Below are 21,419 nucleotides of genomic sequence, written 5' to 3'. Positions count from 1 at the left end.
AACTGAGAGGGCAGATAGGGTCTTGGTTTAGTGTCTAATTCCAAAAGATGACACGCCTCTCAGTGCAGCACCCCCTCAGCATTGGACTGGAGTGTCAGTCGTGATGTCTCTGAAATAGGACTTGAAACTACAACCTTCCAACTCAAAATTGAGACAGTGAACCACAGAATACCGTAGAACGGTCTACACCCACTGACACTGTCCACCCTAAGTATGGACAGCCACCTATATCAGGTAAACGGTGCTAGCCATTAACCATCACCACAGATATCTATTGTAAAGATAGTGCTTAAAATTTATTAAAAGCAGACCTACTATTTTGTGCAATTCATTACCAATTTAAAAAACTTCACCAAATTTCAAGGAAAGCCAGGTCTACAGGCAGCTCCACCAGCTGTTCACACTATTAACAACTATGTGAGTTATGTTATTGCTAAGACCTTTTATGGTGTTAACAGGTAGTGGAAAAATCACATTGGCACGAATGTGCCTGCTATATCCGATGAGGATTGAATTTAATAGTAGGTGCTGCATGGTATAATATCTTCCCTAACATGCACCGGGAACACCTAATCTGGAACTGCTTGATGCTCAAACTGGGTGTGCGCATTTGGAATGGTTCCCATTTCCCAGCATTAATCCCCCTCAACTGGCTAAAATGTGGAATGCATGACAGCAAGGAGTAGTTGAGGTGAATAAAATAGATGCACTTAAGTGGAAGCTAGATAAGTACATGAGGGAGAAAGGAATAGAGAGAGATATGCTAAATAGGGTGAGATGAAGAGAGGTGGGAGGAAGCTTGTGTGAAGCATTGACCAGTTGGGCCCAATGGCCTGTTTTTGCATTGTACCTTCTATGTAATAAGTAGAAATTTCACAACAAAGGTGTTAAATTTCTAATAGACATTTGGTTAAAGAGGAGGCCAGAAGTCAATCTTCATTCAGTTTAGGTTTATTCACAAAGTGAAACATTACAATCGTATAGCTCCTCACCCTACTCGCCACCCTAGTGTCAATAAGTTTCTCTTTATATGTGCCCAAATAACAAATGCTCTCCACCTGTTTATCCTTGCCCTTAATTTATACAATTAACAGAAGGTTCAAGTGTAAGAGAGCAGATGGTGGTGTGTGTGTTATAGATCAATCAGAGTCCAAGTTGCTGTGGAAATATGCACTTTTATGTACATGTTATAGTCTGGAGCTATAGATAGTGATGGTAGAGGCTTCAACTTTCCTTCCATCACATGGCTGACCAGGAATCTCTCCCATTCTTACCAACTGTCATTGGTGTGTGTTGGAAAGATTTGCAGGTTGACACCTGTTTGACCATGTTATAAACACACCTTTGTTGGACTTCAAGTGCTGGGGCAGGACTCAAACTCAGAGCTTTTGATTCAAGCAGGGAAGCTACCCCTTACATCATAAGCCTTCCTATGAGAGCAGGTAGGAAGTCCTAATTTAATCAAGAGTAAAGAAAATTGGACTCAAAACCCAAATGGACTATAAATAGAATATTGTATAACCAAAGAAAATGGACACTTAATTACCCAGATTAACTCTCAATACCCCCTTCACAAAATCATCTGTGAAGTGCCTTGGGACATTTTACTACATTAAAGATGCTATATAAATGCATGTTGTTGTTGGATGATCTGAGTGCAACAAATATTCTTTGAAAGATGGCTGGACAAGTCAGTAAAAGCTACAGGATCCTGGCCCTTTGATTACTCAAGGCATATAGAGTCACAATTTTTTTTTAAACACAGTGAGCTGTTGTGATCTGCTAGAAAGAGTGGTGGAAGCAGATTCAGTAATCACTTTCTGAAGGGAATTGGATAAATACTTGAAGGGTAAAAATTTGCAGGGCTATGGGAAAACGGCAGGGAGAGTGGAACCAATCCAAAGAGCGGGCATGACAGGTAAAATGGCTTCCTGTATGTGCTGTTTCATTCTATGATTATTAAACAAATGTATTTCTCTTTCAGCTTCTACAAATTGATTATTATAATTTAACCAAATTCTACGGCACAGTGAAGTTTGATCTTCAGGTATACAAAGTGATTGAGTATTGCGAGCGAGGATCACTGAGGGTAAGTCAGCCTACAGCCTCCTTCACTTTAATTAGTTTATGAATCTATAGGGGACACTTTGATGCTTTTCCTTGTTTGACAGCCGATAGATTTGCTACTTCTGGATGGGAGGAGTGGTGGTGTGAGGGAACTTACAAAATTAGTCCTGGTTCTTTGTCATTATCCAATAAACTCTACTGGAAATCACATACATTTAGGTGTTTGGTTAGGACAAGATCAAACTTGTCTGTGATGCCTCTGCAGTCAAAAACCCTGACAGCATTAGTTAACACATGAAGCATGCTCACTTGAGTGTGGCCTTGGTGAGTGGCCTACTTATGGAACCCAGGAAAAGAGGTGAGCAAACAGCAGGGGAGGGTGGGGGGTGTTGGGGTAGGAGGATACATATATTTACATTTATATTGCAACTTGCATGACCTCAGGAAGTGCCAATGTCTTTTATGGACAATGAGCTACTTTTTAAAGTGCAGCTACTGTTGTAATGCAAGAAATGCAGAAGCCAATTTGAGTACAGCAAGATCCCACAAACAGCAATGTGATAATGACCAGATAGTCTATTTTAATAATATTGATTGGGGGATAAATATTGGCCAGCACATTGAGGATAACTTCTCTATCCTGTTAAACTGCTTATTGCCAGTTGGTGAAGGAGGAGACCAGAAGTCAATCTTTACTCAGTTTTAGATTTATTCATAAAGTGAAACATCACAAATGTATAGCTCCTAACCCTACAACCCACCGCCAGTGTTTATAAGTGTCTCCTTATAAAGCACACCTTTTTGTGAAACAATCAGATAACTGATGATTTGCATCAACCCATTTGATCTTGGACATTTCCTTTCCTTCTAAAATTTGTTTCCCGCTAGCAAGGTCAATCCTTAACCTTTTTCACTTACGCCTTTTGTTGAGTGAATGTTATCCCATGTCGAACAATTATCTATGTAACATTCATTTGCAAACAGTTTTTAGTACACCCCTAAAATTTCCACTAAAATATTTGACAAATGGAATCCCATTCCCTCTGCTTTCACAAGAGCTAGTGTTTCTGCAGCTAAAGTACTTTTTAAAACATTTTTCATTGTCTTAGCTTCCCAGGCTAAAAAACAACATTTCCTATTTTCCTTGATTTTAGGGTGTTTCATCCTGGTACTTAGTTCCAATACATCAAACCTAGCATCATTGTCTTGCCTGGGTGCATAACTAATTCAATTGGCCAATCAAGCTTCACAACTGCTCTGTTTCTTCTTTAGATGTGACATCATCTTTCTGATCTAGCAGAATTAACTGGGATAGGAATAATACTCTCTAAATAAGATTGTTGATTCAAAGTTACTCCAGTCCTATTCTGCTTAATAGCTAAATCAATATATTTAAAAGCCCTGAAGCCTGACTGCAAATCTTAAATTCTGCTTAAATGATACATTTTTCAAATTCCACAGTAATACCCCATAAGAAATCATTATGAAGATACCTGAAAGCTTCCCTTTTTGATACCAATCAAATAATGTGGGATCTACTTTTAGTTGGTCACAGGCTACTTCAGCAAAATAGATCTCACAAAAAATACCCTCAAGGCATCATTCAGATCATAAGTATATTTGTTTAGTTTCCAACTTTCACCTTTATGCAGCCATTCTCTGCAACTAAGTTTAACTTCTTATACCCAGTTGGTAAAGGAGGAGACCAGGAATCAATCTTTACTCAGTTTTAGATTTATTCACAGAGTGAGACATTACAAATGTGTAGCTCCTAACTCTTGCACCACCAGTATCAACGTCCCATTTAAGATGGCGATGAGGAAATTTTTTTTCTCTGAGGATCATTAGTATGTGGGATTCTCTTCCCAAGAGAGCAGCGGAGGCATTGAATATTTTTAGGGCTGAGTTAGATATATTCTTGATTAGCAAGGGAGCCAAGTTTTATAGGGCGTAGACAGGACAGGAAAGTAGAGTTGAGGCCACAATCGGATCAGCCACTATCAAATGGGGCCAGAGGCTTGAGGGGCTGAATGGCCCCCCTGCTCCTAATTCCTATGTACATATGTCTCTTTATTTGTGCACAAGTCATTATCCAATGAGTGCACCCACCTATAGACACAACTTTAATTTATACAATTAACATACCCTTTTTCAAAATAGTGCTGTGGGATCTTAAAGGTTCACCCGAGAGGGCCGACAGGGCTTAAACTTAATGTCTCAGCTGAAAGACAACACCTCCGGCAGCACGACACTCCCTCGGTACGGCAATGGAGTGTCAGTCTAGAATTTGTGCATAAGTCTCTGGAGTGGGAGACTGAACCTATGACTCAGAGGAGAGTGCCATCACTGAGCTATGGCTATGTGGATACTTAAGCAAGCAATGGAAAGTTATAATAAGGTTAATAGATGACCAAGCACTGTCTACAGTACATTAGTGACAATCCTGTGGGACTGAGGTATCATTTGTAGAACAAAAATGGCAGGAGTTCAGTAACATTGTACTGATATCTGGGAGTTGAGCAGAAATTTCTTGAGTTTAGTTGCATCTCACAACAGACTGAGTAAACTGGGGAGAGTCTATGCCACTGCATATTGTACAGGAGTTCAACACTATTTCTTCTTTCTGTAGTTTTTTTAAAATTTAAATTATCAATTAAAATGGACAGAGATTGGCACAATTGGCAGGACTCTCCACACATTGGTGCCGAATGGCAATAAACCCTAGCCCAGTAAAGTTGGCCTTCCAATTTGAAGTGAAAATATTCTATCTACTTTCCGCCCTCCACTAGGGTAACCATGTGAACGGTTTGCAAAGGGACAGCATTGATTGCCTCCAGTACCATCAAAGTTCCATCTGCAGAACATTGTAGATGCAGGAAATCACCTTGAAAAGTGATAGGTTTGGGGGGTGGTTTGGGGTTGAAAACATGGTTTCAAATTCCCCTCTTTTGTAACAAATGTAAAACTGAGAAATGAATGTTTCTGTAGGTATTCTATTTGTTGGTGTAGTCAAATAGATTGTAAACAATGACAAATTCAGGTCCAGAATCAAGGTGAGTTTGAGCATTTCAGTAGAGGCTGGGCTTTGCTGAGATTGGTGCTCTAACTTTGACTTGGCAGTCCCACTAGTGAATGGGATTGAGTATAGACATAGTAAAAACAAACAATCCATAGGGCAAAGTTCTGGGATAAAGCGTTGAATTGTATAGGATGGATAGGGATTGTGGAATTATGCTAGGTTAACTCTGGGCTTTCAGGATGAAGCTATTCAAAACTTTTCTCAGGAGATTAATTAGGTGAGTAGAGTCAATGATAGGGTAGAGTGTACAGGGAGTGTGGATGAAGATAAGTGGATGGGATAGAGTCTATCATAAAGCAGGTAGCAAGTGGGCTGTGGAAGTAGCAAGTTTAATTGGACCTTTTCTAATTCCATGTTTTCTTCCGTACTCATGAAGTCGATACTTGAATATGAACTATATTTCAAGGGTTCCACTGATCTACTGGAGACCATATGAACTTAGTCCAAATACAACCAGAGTCTGTTCATCTGTTTCTGCTTTTATATAGAATTAGATAGAATCTACAGGTCAGGAACAGGCCATTCCACTCAATAGTTTTCCACCGAGTTTATGCCCGCACAATCCTCCTCCCACCCCTATCAAGATGACCTTCTATTTCTTTCCCCCTCATGTCTATTCAGCTTCCCCTTAAGTGCATCAACGCTATTCACCTCAACTAGTCCTTGTGGTAGCGAGTTGCACATTCTGACCATTTTCTGAGTAAATAAGTTTCTCCCGAATTCCCTGTTGGATTTATTAGAGACTATTTTCTATTTATGACACCCAGTTTTGGTCTCCCCAAGTGGAAACATTTAATCTACATCTAACCTCTTGAACCCCTTCATAATCTTAAAAGACCCCAACAGAAAAAGTAAAAGAGAAAGAGCATTGTCAGGTGATCTATGGCACCTGACCCTTGAGCAGCCGGTGATTTGCAGCATTGGCTGCATCTGAATTGCAACTGGCGCCAAGATTCAATGATCAAGATTGCCAAATTGGTCTCTGTGCTGACTGTTGACTCTTCCTGATGGTGTGGTGTTGACTCTTTCTATTGTTTCTCTCAGGATGTTTTGAATGACAAAGTATCGTACCCCGATGGCACCTTCATGGACTTGGAGTTCAAGATATCGGTCATGTATGATATTGCAAAGGTTAAGTATGAAGGCTGCAAATCCTCATGAAAAGCAGTTTTAGGCATCAACTTGATTGTTGAAAGATTGAAGCTCGTTCAGTTGTCAACTTTTTTCTAATCTTTGCTGCAAAAGGAACAACCTCAACTGTTCCAAAAATAAATCCTATTTAAAATCTTGGTGAAGTGTGTGTGTGAGTTGGATGACGATGTGGTTATTTACAGCTGCAATACCCTTCCCATGACTAAATGGCATGCCGGCACACTGTTTAGGCTCTCTATGGTGAGGTACCTTGAGGTTCCGATTCCCATGGATCCAAGCAAGAGCTGACTGCTTCAGTGACAAATTGGAAAAACGAGGAGTATTTGCTGTTGTTTCCATTTAGAAAAACAATCCACTACTAATCTAAAGCGATAAATCATCAAGTGGAACAACAAAAAGCTAAGAAAAGAGAGACTGGGGTCCTGGAATTTCTGGACCAGCTGCACCAGCATTGCAGTGGCTGAGGTGTTCATTTTCTGTTCATCGAGGTTAGCACCAGGGAATGGGAAACTTTCCATTTTGGTTGCTCATTGTTAGCGTTGACACTCCCAGGACAGGTACAACACAGGTTAGATACAGAGTTCATGGGCTGTATTCTCCGGTCGGTGAGCGGGGGCTGTAAAATGACACGGGCTGACGTCAGGCGAGCGTCCCGATGTCACCCCATAGAACCATAGAGCCATAGAAAATTTACAGCACAGAAGGAGGCCATTCAGCCCATCTTGTCCATGCCAGCCCGAGGACACCCAGATGCCCTTTCTAATCCCACCTTCCTGCACCCGGCCCATAGCCCTGCAACTTACAGCACTTTAGGTGCAGATCCAGGTACTTTTTAAAAGAGTTTAAAGTTTCTGCCTCTACCACCAACTTGGGCAGCGAATTCCAGACACCCACTACCCTCTGCGTAACAAAGTTCTTCCTCATGTCCCCCCTACACCTTCTGCCACTTATCTTGAATCTATGTCTCCTGGTTCTAGAATTCTCCATCAAGGGAAACAATTTTATCCTGTCCACTCTATCTATTCCCCTCATAATTTTGTACACCTCAATCAAGTCACCTCTCAGCCTTCTTTGTTCTAAGGAAAATAACCCCAACCTATCCAATCTCTCCTCATAGCTACACTTTTTTAATCCTAGCAACATTCTTGTAAACCTCCTCTGTACTCTCTCCAGGGCTATTACGTCCTTCCTGTAATGTGGTAACTAGAACTACACACAATACTCCAGTTGTGGCCTCACCAGTGTTTTATACAATTCCAACATTATATCCTTACTTTTATATTCTATACCTCTGCCAATGAAGGAGAGCATTCCATATGCCTGCATAATTCAGATTTTCAATTCAGTGGGCACGCAGTCGATTTGGCTGCACATGCGCTGAACTGTAAAAAGGCCTATTAAGGCCAGTTAACGAGCAATTAAAACAATCAACTGAGCAGCCCATCCCTGGCGGGCAGGCGAAGAGCCCAGGCGACCTTCCGAAAAAACATGAAACCTCATCCACGGGCGGAATGAGGATGAGGTTTTTAAAATTTGTATAAAATGTTTAAATTAAAGAAATTGACATGTCCCAGCTCATGTGACAGTGTCACGTGAGGGGACATGGCAGGAATTTTTTTTCTGCCTCTGAATCTTGAGCCGATCTCCCTGAGGCAGCATTTTGCCTCAGGGAGATCTGAGCGGTCTTTCACACGCATGTGCGAAAGAGCACACTCCCGGCTCAGGGAATCCTCCCCGCCTGCACAGGGAGCACACAGTGCTTCCAAGCGGATGTCACGCTGGGCGGGCCTTATTTGGCCCACCCATGTAAAATGGCGGCGTGCCCCCGACCAGAGGGTGGTGATTGCGAACCTGTCCGCTCCCGCACAACCCCCCCCCTGGACAGGGAGAAAATCCTGCCCCATATGTTTCTGAAGCTCCCCATACACTTATCAAACACTCCCAGGGCAGGTACAGCACGGGGTTAGATACAGAGCAAACCTCCCTCTACGCTGTCCCCATCGAACACTCCCAGGACAGGTACAGCACGGGGTTAGATACAGAGTAAAGTTCCCATCCACTGTCCCCATCAAACACTCCCAGGACAGGTACAACACGTGAGTAGATACTGAGTAAATCTCTCTCTACACTGTCCCAGCAAACATTTCCAGGACAGAGTTAGATACAGAGTAAAGCTTCCCATACACTATCCTATCAAACACTCCCAGGACAGGTACGGCATGGGTTCTGAAGCAATCAATCAGTTAACTATGCAGTTGAACAATCAACTAATTCACCTATCAATTACATTTACCAGGTTCTGCTTAAATGATCTGTATTGTACTGCTTACCTCACTCGTGTTTAGAATGATTCTTGCTACCGTCTCGTTCAGTTATTGACTGGCATATTGGCCTTTATTTTTAAGGGTATGTCATATCTACATTCAAGCAAAATAGAAGTGCACGGGAGCCTGAAATCCACAAATTGTGTTGTGGACAGTCGGATGGTGGTGAAAATTACCGATTTTGGATGTAATACCATTGCCTTGCCACAGAAAGGTGAGCTTTATAAATGATGAGCTAAGAACAAAAAATGCTGTAACATTCCATTCATTAACCTCTTTCAAGTGACAAAATATCCCAAACTAATTTACAGGAAGAGAGATGGATAACAATAAGGAGTAATGGAGAACCCAATTGCACACTTCTTGTGTCCAGGATAACCACTCGTGCAGGAAGTGTCGCCAACTGCAGCTGCTTGGTCCCTGGGTTTCAGAGCTTGAGCAGCAGCTGGCATCGCTGCAGTGCATACACAAGAGTAGGAGTTTCATGGGTAGCACATTTATAGATGTGGTCACCCTGCAGCGTAAGGGCATACAGACAGAAAGGGATTAGGTGTCCACCAGGCAGTCAAGATGGAGCAGACAGGTAGTGCTGGAGTCCTCTAAGTGCATCCCGCCCTCTAACCAGTATTCCATCCTGAATACTGGTGAGAGTGATGGCTGCTCTGGAGAGTGTAACCCAAAGCTTAGTCCAAGGTGCCATGCCTGGCTACACAGGGGGCAGGAGGTAAATTGGAAAAGCAATAGTGATAGTGGAGTCGATAGATAGGGCATTCTGCGGATTAAGATGTGAATCCAGGAGGTTTGTTGCCTCCCTGGTGCCAGGGTCAAGGCTATCACTGAGCCACTGCAGAGAGGGGAGGATGAACTGCCAGCCGTCATGGACCATATTGGTACCAATGACATAGATAGAGGGATAAGATCCTGCAGGTAGATTTTAGCTAGCAGAGAAACTAGCAAGCAGGATCTCAAAGCTAGTAATCTCCGATTTACTCCCAGTACCATGTGTAAGTGAATTTAGAAATAGGAGGATAGAGCAGATGAATGCATTGGCTTGTGAGATGGTGCAGGAGAGAGGGCTATAGATTCCTAGGACATTAGCTCTGGGGGAGATGGGACCTGTACAGACTGACAGTATAACTTGTAGTTTGGGAATTGAAATTTTTAAATGTCGGACAAATGAAAACACCTGGTTTGAGAAGCTGGTAAGGTTGGACGGGCAATGAAAAGTTGCAGACAATTGCACCGTTAATGGGCGTAATTGCCCTGTTAATTGTTAGCGGGCGTGCTTCCAACTTTTGCATGCGCCCGCCAATCGAAATATCGTGCGAGCACGAGATGACATTGGGGCACTCACCTGATGTCATCTCGTGCAATTTCACGCCAGACCGGGTCAGTCGCGTGCCCACCTGCTGAGTTAAAAATTCTGCCCCATGTGTAAACCTCCCATTTTTGGTGCTGAATCTGCCCTGACCCTTCTCTTACTACCTTTCTACTATTTATATGATTATAAAAAACTTTTGGATTCCCTTTTATATTAGCCGCCAGTCTCTTCTCATATACTCTCTTTGCATCTCTGATTTGTTTTTTCACCTTCCCTCTGAAATTTACACATTCAGCCTGGTTCTCAATTGTATTATCCACTTGACATTTGTCATATGCACCTTTTCTTGCTTCATCTTACTCTGTCTCTTTTGTCAATCAAAGAGCTCTGGATTTGTTTGCCCTACCTTTCCCCATTATGTCTATAGCTGTCTTAGTAAGGGGTTTAAATTATTCATATTGTTTCCCAGAACAAAAGGAAGGTTTAGGAATTGGAGATAATTAGTTTAGACCTCTTTCTGGGACATCCCAGATATGCCACCTTGCTGTGGTGATAAATTGCAGGGAGGTTTTTTTTAGTTTTTAAATTTTGTGTGGGATTTTTCATAGAAACAGGTAATTAAAGACTGGATTAGGAGCTGTAAAGCAGCTGAAACCATAGCAGAGTGCTATCATGAACCAGGGTGTTTCTGAATTGGAATCACTAAGCAAGAATGCATTGAGGCCCATGCTTGAGCTGGTTGAGTCCACAATCATGAGGTTTTGAAGGAGAGTTGGAGGGTCACTTGGCTAGATGCTAGTGGAAGACTTCAAAAAGTCTCATACCTTGGGGAATAGCGAGAACATTGAGGGGAATCAAAGTAAATTCCTAAAAGCTGTGGCACCCCTTTCTTTGGTCCCAAGAAAAGTGAAAAAAACCTCAAGATTCTGTAAAGTATGGGGAACCTCTTGGGTGGAAATAAAGGTAGAACAAGAAGTGTACTGTCGAGATTTTCAGGTTTAAAGTATAAGTGTTTACGAAAAATAGTGTTAAGTTAGTAGCACTGCTTTGTTTAACTCTTGTACAGGAGAAATTTTTGTTTAAAATGTGAAATCTTATGGCATAATTCTTTCAGTTAATAACTGAGAGTTTGAATTTCTTTTTAAAAGTTACTGATCTCTGCCAGGATTGTAACAAAGTAAGAATAATTCATTGGGGGATGGCCAACATCAATGTGTTGGGAATGGAACCAGTCCAGCTAAACTGTAATTGAATAGTGGGAGACAGAACTGGAACAGAACAACGAGCTGCATTTAAAGGGGAGATAGTCTGGATATAGCCAAGGTACATTCCTATAATGGGGAAAGGTAGGGCAAACAAATCCAGAGCTCCTTGATTGACAAAAGAGACAGAGAGTAAGATGAAGCAGAAAAAAGGTGCATATGACAAATGTCAAGTGGATAATACAACTGAGAACCAGGTTGAATGTGTAAATTTCAAAGGGGAAGTGAAAAAAACAAATCAGGGATGCAAAGAGAGTGTATGAGAAGAGACTGGCAGCTAATATAAAAGGGAATCAAAAGTTTTCTATAATCATATAAATAGTAGAAAGGTAGTAAGAGAAGGGTCGGGACAGATTCAGCACCAAAAATGGGAGTTTTACACATGGGGCAGAATTTTTAGCTTGGCGGGCGGACGCATGACTGACCTGATCCGGCGTGAAATCATGTGAGATGACGTTGGGTGAGTGTCCCGACGTTTTCTTGTGCTTGCACGATATTTCGGTTGGGGGGCACGTGCAAAAGTTGGAAGCGCACTCACCAACAATTAACAGGGCAATTAAGCCCATTAACGGCGCAATTGTCTGCAATTTTTCATTGTCCGTCCAACCTTACAGTTAGTGGACGGGCGAATCGGCCAGGTGGCCTTTACATTTTCCACCAAACCTCATTTCCGTGAGAAGTAAAATATAAATTAATTTCTATGGGCAGCATTTTCATTGGCTAAATTTTCAGGTAATTTATTTTAATGCGTGAACACTTTCTTTCAGCTTCTGAAATCTTTATTTTTGATTTTTCAGGTCTTCAACCCCCTGAGGCAGCTCTCTGCCTTTGGGAAGCTTTCTCTCAGTGTTGGCCCGTGCCCGTGTTGACATCAGCGCCAGCCCTCCTCCCACCCCCACCCCCACCCCGACCCCGGCAGTGCTTCTCAGCGCGCGCTTCAAGCTAGCTGGCCGTTAATTGACCAGCTAGCATGAAATCGCGGCCGGGGGCCAATCACGGTCAGCGGTCCATTCCCCAGCCGATCCCGGACCCTCCAATTGCACCTGCCCGCCGACCTAAAAATTTAGGCCATGGAATCAGGGGTCAGGGCTAATATACTAAATTAATATTTTGCATTGGGTCTTTACCAAGGAAGAAGATGCTGCCCAGGTTGTGGTGAAAGAGGAGGTAGTTGAGACATTGGATGGGCTAAAAATTGATAAAGAGGAGGTATTAAACAGGGTGGCTGTACTTAAAGTTGATAAATCACCATGACTAGAAGAGATGCATCCTAGAATGCTGAGGGAAATAAGAGTTGTAATTGAGGAGGAACTGTCCATAATCTTTCAATCCTTCTTAGATACAGGGGTGGTACCAGAGGGGTGGAGAATTGCACCCTTGTACAAAAAATGGTTTAAGGATAATCCCAGCAACTACACCCCAGTCACTTTAGTTTCTATGCTGAGAAAGCTTTTAGAAGCGATAATTCGGGACAACATGAACAGTCATTTGGATAAATTTGGTTTCATTAAGGAAAGCCAACGCAGATTTGCTAAGGGCAAATCATGTTTAATTAACTAACTTGCTTGAGATTTTTGATGAGGTCACAGAGATGGCTGATGAAGTTAATGAGATTAATGTGGTGTACATGATTTCCAAAAGATATTCAATTAAGTTGCACAAAACAGGCCTGTCAGCAAGGTTAAAGCCCATATAATAAAAGGAACGGTGGCAGCAAGAATACAAAATTGGCTGAGTGATAGGTAACAGAGAGTAATGGTAAACATTTCTTTTTGGATTAGTGGGGTTCCTTAGGGATCAGTGTTAGGGCCTCTGCTTCTCTAGATATGTATTAATGACCCAGACTTGGTTGTAAGGGCACAATTTCAGAATTTGCAAATGAAACAAAACTTGGAAAGGCAGCGAGGAGGGCAGTGATGGACTTCAAGAGGACATAGACAGGCTGGTGGAATGGGCAGACCAGTAACAGATAATAATAATAACTGCTAATATCAGATATTGGTCAGGGGAGAAAGGCAGACCATAATTAGAGGAGAGGAAGGTGAGCGCTGGATTAAATCGCAGCCCCGTCTACTTTCTCAGGCAGATGTAAAAGAATACATGGCAATATCTTGAAGAAGAGCGGGAAGTTCTCCCTGGTATCTTGGCTAGCATCAACCAACATCAATAAAAACAAATTATCTGATCATCATCACATTGTTGTTTGTGGGAGCTTACCCTGTACAAAATGGCTGTTCTGTTTCAAAAAATACTTCATTGGCTGCAAAGCGCTTTGGGATGTCCAGAGCTTGTGAAAGACAGGATATAAATTTAAGCCCTTTCCTTGCAAATCTTTTTACTTGTTGTGCAAGATGCAGGTTGTTCTCAGCTATTTATTTTTCTTTTCAACCTCCACTTCTAGATCTATGGACAGCTCCTGAGCACCTACGGAAGGAGGGAGTATCTCAGAAAGGTGACACGTACAGTTATGGCATCATAGGTCAGGAAATCATCTATCGAAGAGAGACCTTCTACGTTAAATCATGCAACAGTGTTGCAGGTAATTGATACCACCATTGTTTGACTGATTAGGATTATTATGGAAAGTAGGGGGAGATATTGGTAGTGTAGCACGAAGGTACCTTCAACCTGTTGTGCCATTCCTCCCCACTCAGCACAGTGGGATCAAATACAGCCCTAAAGTATCGCTTCGCCAACTCCTCTCCCACCTCTTTCAGACCTCAATTGCTCAATGATAATTCTTGCCAGCTAACTCTGCCAAAAAAAATGTTTCTGTTGTGGTACTTTCCCGAAAGGAGATTTAATCAGACTGAATGCCTATGCTGAATCATAACTGGATTTTAACTGAAGACACCTTGAACCTTAAGAATAAGTTAGCCTCTTTTGGACTTTTGTTTTATAGCTATAGTGTTTTATTTCCCTTTGTTCCTGTAAATTGTTCATATGAATAAGTTGAATTTGTTATTTTAGCCTGTTCAACCTTTACATTTGATACTTCCCACCCAGCGGGGGTATTACGTGAATTACAAGATCAGTGAATAGAGGGTGGAAAATTGGACACTTAACCAATCACATAGCCCGCAGCCTTCTCCAAACACCCAGTTTCAGAATGATAGGACAAGAACACAAGAGGTAGGAGCAGGAGAAGACCCGTTGAGCCTGCTCCACTATTCTATGCAATCATGGCTCATCTTGGATTTCAATTCCACTTTTCCGCTGCTCCCCATATCCCTCAATTCCCTGAGACAAAAAAATCTGTCTATCTCAGCCTTAAATATATTCAACGATGGAGTATCCAGCACCCTCTCAGATAGAGAATTCCAAAGATTCACACCCCTTTAATTGAGGAACTTTCTCCTCATCCCAGTCCTAAAAGATTGCCTCCTTATCCTGAGACTGTGCTCCCATGTTTTAGATACCCCAGCGGAAACAACCTCTCAGTGTCTACCCTGTCAAGCCTTTCAGAACCTTAGCAGACCCTCCTATAAGGCCTTTTCCTTCTGGTCTCTGAGCTGTCTTCTCTTAGGCTTTATTGCAAGGCGTTTGGAATATGAGTAAGGAAGTCTTGCTGCAATTATAGAGGGCTTTATTGAGATCACACCTGGACTACTGTGTAGAGTTTTTGTGTCCTTACCTAAGGATGGATACACTTGCCTTAGAGGGTACCACAAAGATTCACATGATTGATTCCAGGGATGAGTGGGTTGCTCTATCAGGAAAGATAAAGTAGAATGAGCTCATAACTCCTGGAGTTATATTCTCATTCTGCCCATGGCAGATTGTCATTGGCATAGAACCAGAGAATGAAATAGCACAGAAGGAGACCACTTGGCCCATCAGTGCCAGTGGTGATTCTTTGAAAGAGCTATTCACTAAATCCTACTCCTTCTGTCCTCTCACCATAGCCCAACAAATTCTCCCTCTCCAAATATTTATCCAATTCCCTTTTAAAGTTATTATTGAATCCCCTTCCACTACTCTTTCAGGCAGTGCATTCCCAATCATAACAACTTGCTGTGTGACAAAATTTCCCCTCATTTCCCTTCTGGTTCTTTTTCTGATCACCTTTAACCTACTGATCCTCCCACCACTGAGGAAAGGTCATTGACCTGAAACGTTAGCTCTGTTTCCCTCTCCACAGGTGCTGCCTGACCTGCTGAGCATTCCCACCTTTTTCTGTTTTTAATCTCCTACCACTGGAAACTGTGTCTCCTTGTTCACTCCATCAAAGCCCTGACCACCTAGCAAATGGGAGCTCCCAGCAAGAACCCAAACTTTGAAAGGCTGATTTAGAGCTGAGGTGTTTTTCAATGCTTCCACCCACGTCTATGAGGATGAGGCATGTTCACTGGCTTTGTTTAGGTTTTAATCTGTGTTCATCAATAGCAAAGCAGACATCAGAAATTAAATTCTGAGCTGTGAATTACTGAGGGAGAGAGAGAGAGAGGGGGACGAGGAGAGAGACAGAGAGGAATGGAGAGAGAGAGAGTTAGAGACAAACAGAAAGAGAGAGGGAGAGATCCAGGGAGAGAGGGGCAGAGAGGAATGGGGAGAAAGAGTGAGACAGGGTGTGAGAAAGAGAGAGAGGGACAGGGCGAGAGAGAGAGAGAGAGGGACAGGGTAAGAGACAGAGAGTGCGGTGGTGTGAGAGAGAGAGACTGATAAGAGAGAGAAAGAAATAGAGAGAAAGAGGGACAGGGTGAGAGAGAGGATTAGAGAGAGAAAGAGAAGAACAGGAAGAGAGATAGGGACTAAGAAGGATGGTGGGAAAGAGAGGGACAGGGAGAGAAAGAGAGACGAGAGAGGGATGGAATGAGGAGAGAGGGATGGGGAGAGGGTGACAGAAAGAGTTGGGGGGGGTGCGGGTGCTGCAAAGAGATGAAGGTTAGGGACCCACTGTATCTGTGCTAGTTCAACCAGTTAGTTAAACCTAGGCATTGAGGTGTCTAGCCCTCTCCTCTGCCTCAAAGTTATTATCGATGCCAACATGGTTGGTAGTCTGAGATTTTCAGAAATCCATTTGCTTTTCATCTTGTTTATTCAAATGTGATAACTTGAAACCACTGCATTAATGTTTTGATTCTGTCAATCATTGACCTTTTACCTGTTGCTAAATGGAGATTTTCTTTTATACTGTTTCTCTAGGGAAGTTAAAGAGAGTGATGTTAACAGATGAGAATGAGCTGTTTCGACCTGATCTCCAACTGGAGACAGCTAATGACAAAGAACTAGAGGTGACTGAGATCAGAACAGTTATAATTAACCCTGTATCCTTCTGGTTCCAAATCTAATTAATGCCTTGTTCCTAGGTCATGTCTGATTTGTCCTCTGTCCCCTCAGGTCCAGTCCAATTAACCCCATGTCTCGGCCTGATTAACCTCCGTGTCTCAGTCTGATAAACCTTGTTGTTACGTTCTTCTTTTCCATTCAATGTAAGCGTACCAATCATACACAAGGATTGGTGAAACAATAATGTGGGTTCTTTATTTGAAAATAAGATTATATACAGAGTTAATTAGGAGACTATGTAAAGTGCACCTGTCTTCTACCACTGCTGCTTGTATGCTGACTACAAGTCATAGAACTAATACATCACATCCTGTTGAGGTAGGTGATGATTGACAGTAGTTTACGATACGTTCCCTTAAAGGTACATGCACATCATATCACAACATCTCTCTTTTTTCTAACTAAAGATTTACTCTCAGAATCAAACTATTTACATGACTGCAAAACAAAATCACTTTGTGTCTGAATAATTTTTAACACAGAGCAATAAGTTAACAGGTGTCTGAAATGTATCGGCAGTTTGCTTATCTGTCCAGACTTAGTTATGCTGATCTTTGCTGAAGGCTGCTGTACGTTTTCAGAATCTTGGTTAGGGGTGCTTTTTTGTGTTGACCTTTAGGCCCTGTTTTGAGTGCAGTAGGATTACTCAATGTTTCTGGTTGTGGTATTGTCCTGATTTGTCATCTGTTTCATCACACTGTCATGCCATTTGGTATTTGTACTTGATACAATCTTGGTTCTGAGCACACACTGATAATTTTTTTTGCTGGGTTCCATGTGCCATCAGTTGGGTGTTGTATTTGAACTTTTTGTCCGATGTTCAGGTTAGGTCATTTGTTGTTCCAAGCTGGTCATAGACATCTTTCATCTTCTTTTCGAGTATGCATCGTGTACTCCTGAGAGTATCAATGAGTGATGATTGGGGAGGTTTGTCCACACTTGCCTGCTGAATAGCAATTCTACATTGAGAGATGAAGTGTGCAAGTTTGGAATTGGAATGCATATTCAGTTCAAACAGTGCCGTGGAGCCTGTTCGCTGATGATCTGCGTTGCAAAGTTAGAGATCTTCTCCAAGTGTAAGTACAGGGTTTGTGATGGTGCTCCTTGTGGTCTTTGGTCCTTGTCATTCTCTTGATGTTTCTATGAATGCTGACCAAGGACAGTCCTTGGACACCGGTAGGCCTGTGATCACTGGACCTGTTGTGTCCACAATATAACATACCTGGGTGAGTTTTTGTAGTGACACTAGAGTGTAATGGATCCCAGGGATGGGATCTCTGAGCCATCGTATGCAGTTTGGCAGCGGTTGGTTGAATCATCACTTGCCACTTATGTGGATACATACATTTCAATGTACAAAGTGGAAGGATGTTTGCACTTGCACCGGTATCCAGTTTTGCATATAGGTTTTGCTGATCCTTCATCTGTGGGCATATAATCCTGACAGTGGCAAAGGCTTCTATTGGTACCGTTATGCCAATGCATTCTTTGATGTTTACCATGCTGAATGTCTGCTCACTTTCTGTGCTGATGTGCTGTCATCCTCATCATGTAACTTGGCTAGACATTTTGTGGATCTTGTCTTGACGCTGTTTGGTATGCACTCTTGGTTGTTTAGAATGCTGTACCAGTCTGGCCTCTAGTTGTGGCACTTCACGATGTTGAACCACTTGTTCTGGCCTTTGCTTTCTGCACTGGCAATTCTAATGTGCTCTGGTGCCACCTGCATCATTAAAAGCTGGCATTTTCTCAGTGCATGTATAAGACTCCACCACCCGCATTGCTTACTAGGCTTGCGTGCATTGCCTATAGTACCAATGGTGGGTGAATTATGCATAGCCTGTAGACTCTGTCTACCCATCAGTATGGCTTCCTCTTGCATCCGCTTTGTAATCGTGCCCCCGCGATGTAACCTTTGGGTTGGTCCAAGAGGTCTTTTGGAATGCTTATGTTAGGATAGATGCTATCACAAGCTTAATTAATCTGTCAGCTAGCTCTGCCACTGTGATGTCACAGTCATGCCCCTTTCCTCTGCATTTACATATGCATTGGTTAATGGTCTCTGTCAGTTGTTGCCTAAAGGACATGAATTCCAGATGGTATATTCTGAAGTTGAGCTTCACTCGTAATTGATTATCGAGTGTTTTTTTTTTCTGGATTTTTAAGATGGTCATTGGACAGACCTGATGTATAGGCATTCATTGTCTACAGCAATTTTAATTTTAATGGCTTGCTTATCTGGTTCAGAAATATTGAGGTCCAGAAAACACAGCTCAGTGCATTGTCGGAACAAGATATATTCAAATAGGAGATCCATTGCCTTCCAATTGTGTGTTGGAAATTTTTGTCGTCATCTTTTAGCTTTTTGCAGGGTTTTAAATGCTTTTTGACAGCTATTCAAGTTTCCTGCAGCTCTTTTAGAGTTAATTTAGCTCTGAGTTGCAGTACCTTTAATGGCTACCACTTGACTGCCAGAGTGGCATTGTTGAGCTCTTTCTGATTTTTCCCTGGTTGACCCTAAGTTCCACACACAAAGCAGTGGTTTAGGCAGGAAAGTGACTGCAGGACTTCAAACGTGAAAGCACACAATGAAAGAAACACTCTTTTACAGAATTCTTTTAGCATTTGAGAGCTATTACTTCTTCTTCGCAGCCCAATCTGCAGCACTGAGCTTCCCAAGGCCCCCTGTGGGGACAGTAAGCAGTAATGAATTCTCCCTGTCTGTGGAGTTCTGCTTAAAGCAATACTTGGAGTCTGCTGTTTAATTTCTGTCTCTGCTTAAATTTCAAAGCAGGTGGACTTTAATTATTTAAACTCTCCCAGATCTAAACAATCCTACTGGGACCTGATGCCTGCAGCCTGGAGTGGGTGCAATCCCAGAACAAAAGTATGGTGTATGAGGAATCCTATAAAGCTGCAGAATCACTTTCACATGGTTAGTTTTGATAGTTATTTCACTTTCACTTTACTTCTGCTGGATATGAAGGGCTGAGGTTTGTTTATTTTTCAGTAAAATCTTCAAAACCCATTCTGCCAATGCGCTGCCATGTTACATACTTCTTCTCCATTCAATGTAAACATGCCAATCATATACAAGGATTGGTGATACAATAATGTGGGTTCTTTATTTGAAGATAAGACCATAAGATGTAGGAGCAGAAGTAGGCCATTCGGCCCATCGAGTCTGCTCTGCCATTCAATGAGATCATGGCTGATCTGATAATCCTCAACTCCACTTCTCTGCCTTTTCCCCATAATCCTTGATTCATTCCCTTACTGATTAAAAATTTGTCTATCTCAGCCTTGAATGTACTTAACAACCCAGTCTCTACAGCCCTCTGTGGTAAAGAATTCCACAGATTCAGTACCCTCTGAGAGAAGAAATTTCTCATCATCTCTGTCTTAAATGGGCGACCCCTTATCTGAGGTTATGCCCCTCTGGTTTTAGACTCTCTCACAAGGGGAGCTTCTACCCTGTTAAGCCCCCTAAGAATCTATTATGTTTCAATAAGGTAACCTCTCATTCTTCTAAACTCCAATGAGTACAGGCCCAACCTACTCAACCACTCCTCATAAGAAAATCCCTCCACACCGGGAATCAAACTAGTGAACCTTCTGTGGACTGCCTCCAATGCCATTATATCTTTCCTGAGATAAGGGGACCAAAACTGTTCACAGTATTCTAGGTGTGGTCTAACTAGTGCCTTGTATAGATTTAGCAAGACTTCCCTATTTTTATACTCTATTCCCTTTGAAATAAAGGCCAACATTCCACTTGCCTTCCCTATTACCTTTTGAACTTGTATGCTAGCTTTGAGTTTCATGCACGAGGACCCCCAAATCACCTGTGCTGCAGCTTTCTGCAGCCTTTCTCCATTTAAATAATATTCAGCTCCTCTATTCTTCCTGCCAAAGCACATAACCTCATTTTTTCCCACATTATATTCCATCTGCCAAGTTTTTGCCCACTCAAACTGTCTATATCCCTCTGTAGACTTTATGTCATCCTCACCACGTGTCTTCCACTTATTTTTGTGTCATCTGCAAACTTGGCAATAGTACATTCACTTCCCTCATCCAAACCATTAATACATGTTGTAGATAATTGTGACCCCAGCACTGATCCCTGTGACACTAATTACAGGTTGCCATCCTGAAAATGCCCATCTCTCATCCTAGCTCTCTCTCTCTTAGTTAGCCGATCCTCTATCCATGCTAATATGCTATCCCCAATAACATGAACTCTTACCTTATTAAGTAGCCTTATGTGCGATACTTATTGAACGCCTTTTGGAAATCCAAATGTATTACATCTACTGGTTCCCCTTTATCTTTCCTGTTTGTTACCTCCTCAAAGAATTCTAACAAATTTGTCAGGCCTGATTCCCCTTCATGAAGCCATGCTGACTCTGCTTGATTATAGTATGCATTTCTAGATGCTCAGCTATTACATCCTTTATAATGGACTCTAACATTTTCCCAGTGATGAATGTTAAGTTAACTGGCCTATAGTTACCTGTTTTTTGTCTCCCTCCCCTTTTGAATAAGGGTGTTACATTGGCAGTTTTCCAATCCTCTGGGATTTTTCCAGAATCTAAGGATCCTTGGAAGATTACTACCAGCACATCCACTATCCTTGTAGCTACTTCCTTTAATATGCTAAGATACAACCCATCAGGTCCTTTAGCCCCATTATTTACCCTAGTACATTTTCCCTTGGTGATAGTTATTGTATTTATTTCCTCCCCCACTTTTGCCCTTTGATTATTTAGTATTTTTGGAATGCTATTAGTGTATTCTACCGTGAAGACTGATACAAAGTATTTATTCAACTCCTCTGTCATTTCCTGGTTCCCCATTATTATTTCCCCAGCCTCATTCTGTAAGGGGTCTATGCTCAATTTAGCCTCTATCTTCCTTTTTAT

At 42.1% G+C, this 21,419-nt stretch overlaps 1 protein-coding gene across 1 annotated transcript in view; it reads left to right on the top strand.

Moving 5' to 3' along the window:
- The window catches only part of LOC144669322 (guanylyl cyclase C-like), a 108,254-nt gene that overhangs the window by 59,209 nt on the left and 27,626 nt on the right, over positions 1 to 21,419 (top strand). The window contains exons 15-19 of the mRNA XM_078531682.1: positions 1,985 to 2,089; positions 6,191 to 6,277; positions 8,704 to 8,836; positions 13,607 to 13,744; positions 16,351 to 16,439. Of these exons, the coding sequence (XP_078387808.1) occupies positions 1,985 to 2,089; positions 6,191 to 6,277; positions 8,704 to 8,836; positions 13,607 to 13,744; positions 16,351 to 16,439 (552 nt within the window). The remainder of the gene's footprint in view (positions 1 to 1,984; positions 2,090 to 6,190; positions 6,278 to 8,703; positions 8,837 to 13,606; positions 13,745 to 16,350; positions 16,440 to 21,419) is intronic.

This window comes from Cetorhinus maximus, chromosome 29, assembly GCF_964194155.1.
Source record: "Cetorhinus maximus chromosome 29, sCetMax3.hap1.1, whole genome shotgun sequence".
NCBI lineage: Eukaryota > Metazoa > Chordata > Chondrichthyes > Lamniformes > Cetorhinidae > Cetorhinus > Cetorhinus maximus.
The sequence above is the reverse complement of the archived record's forward strand: the minus strand, read 5'-3'. Positions and strand labels throughout refer to the sequence as shown.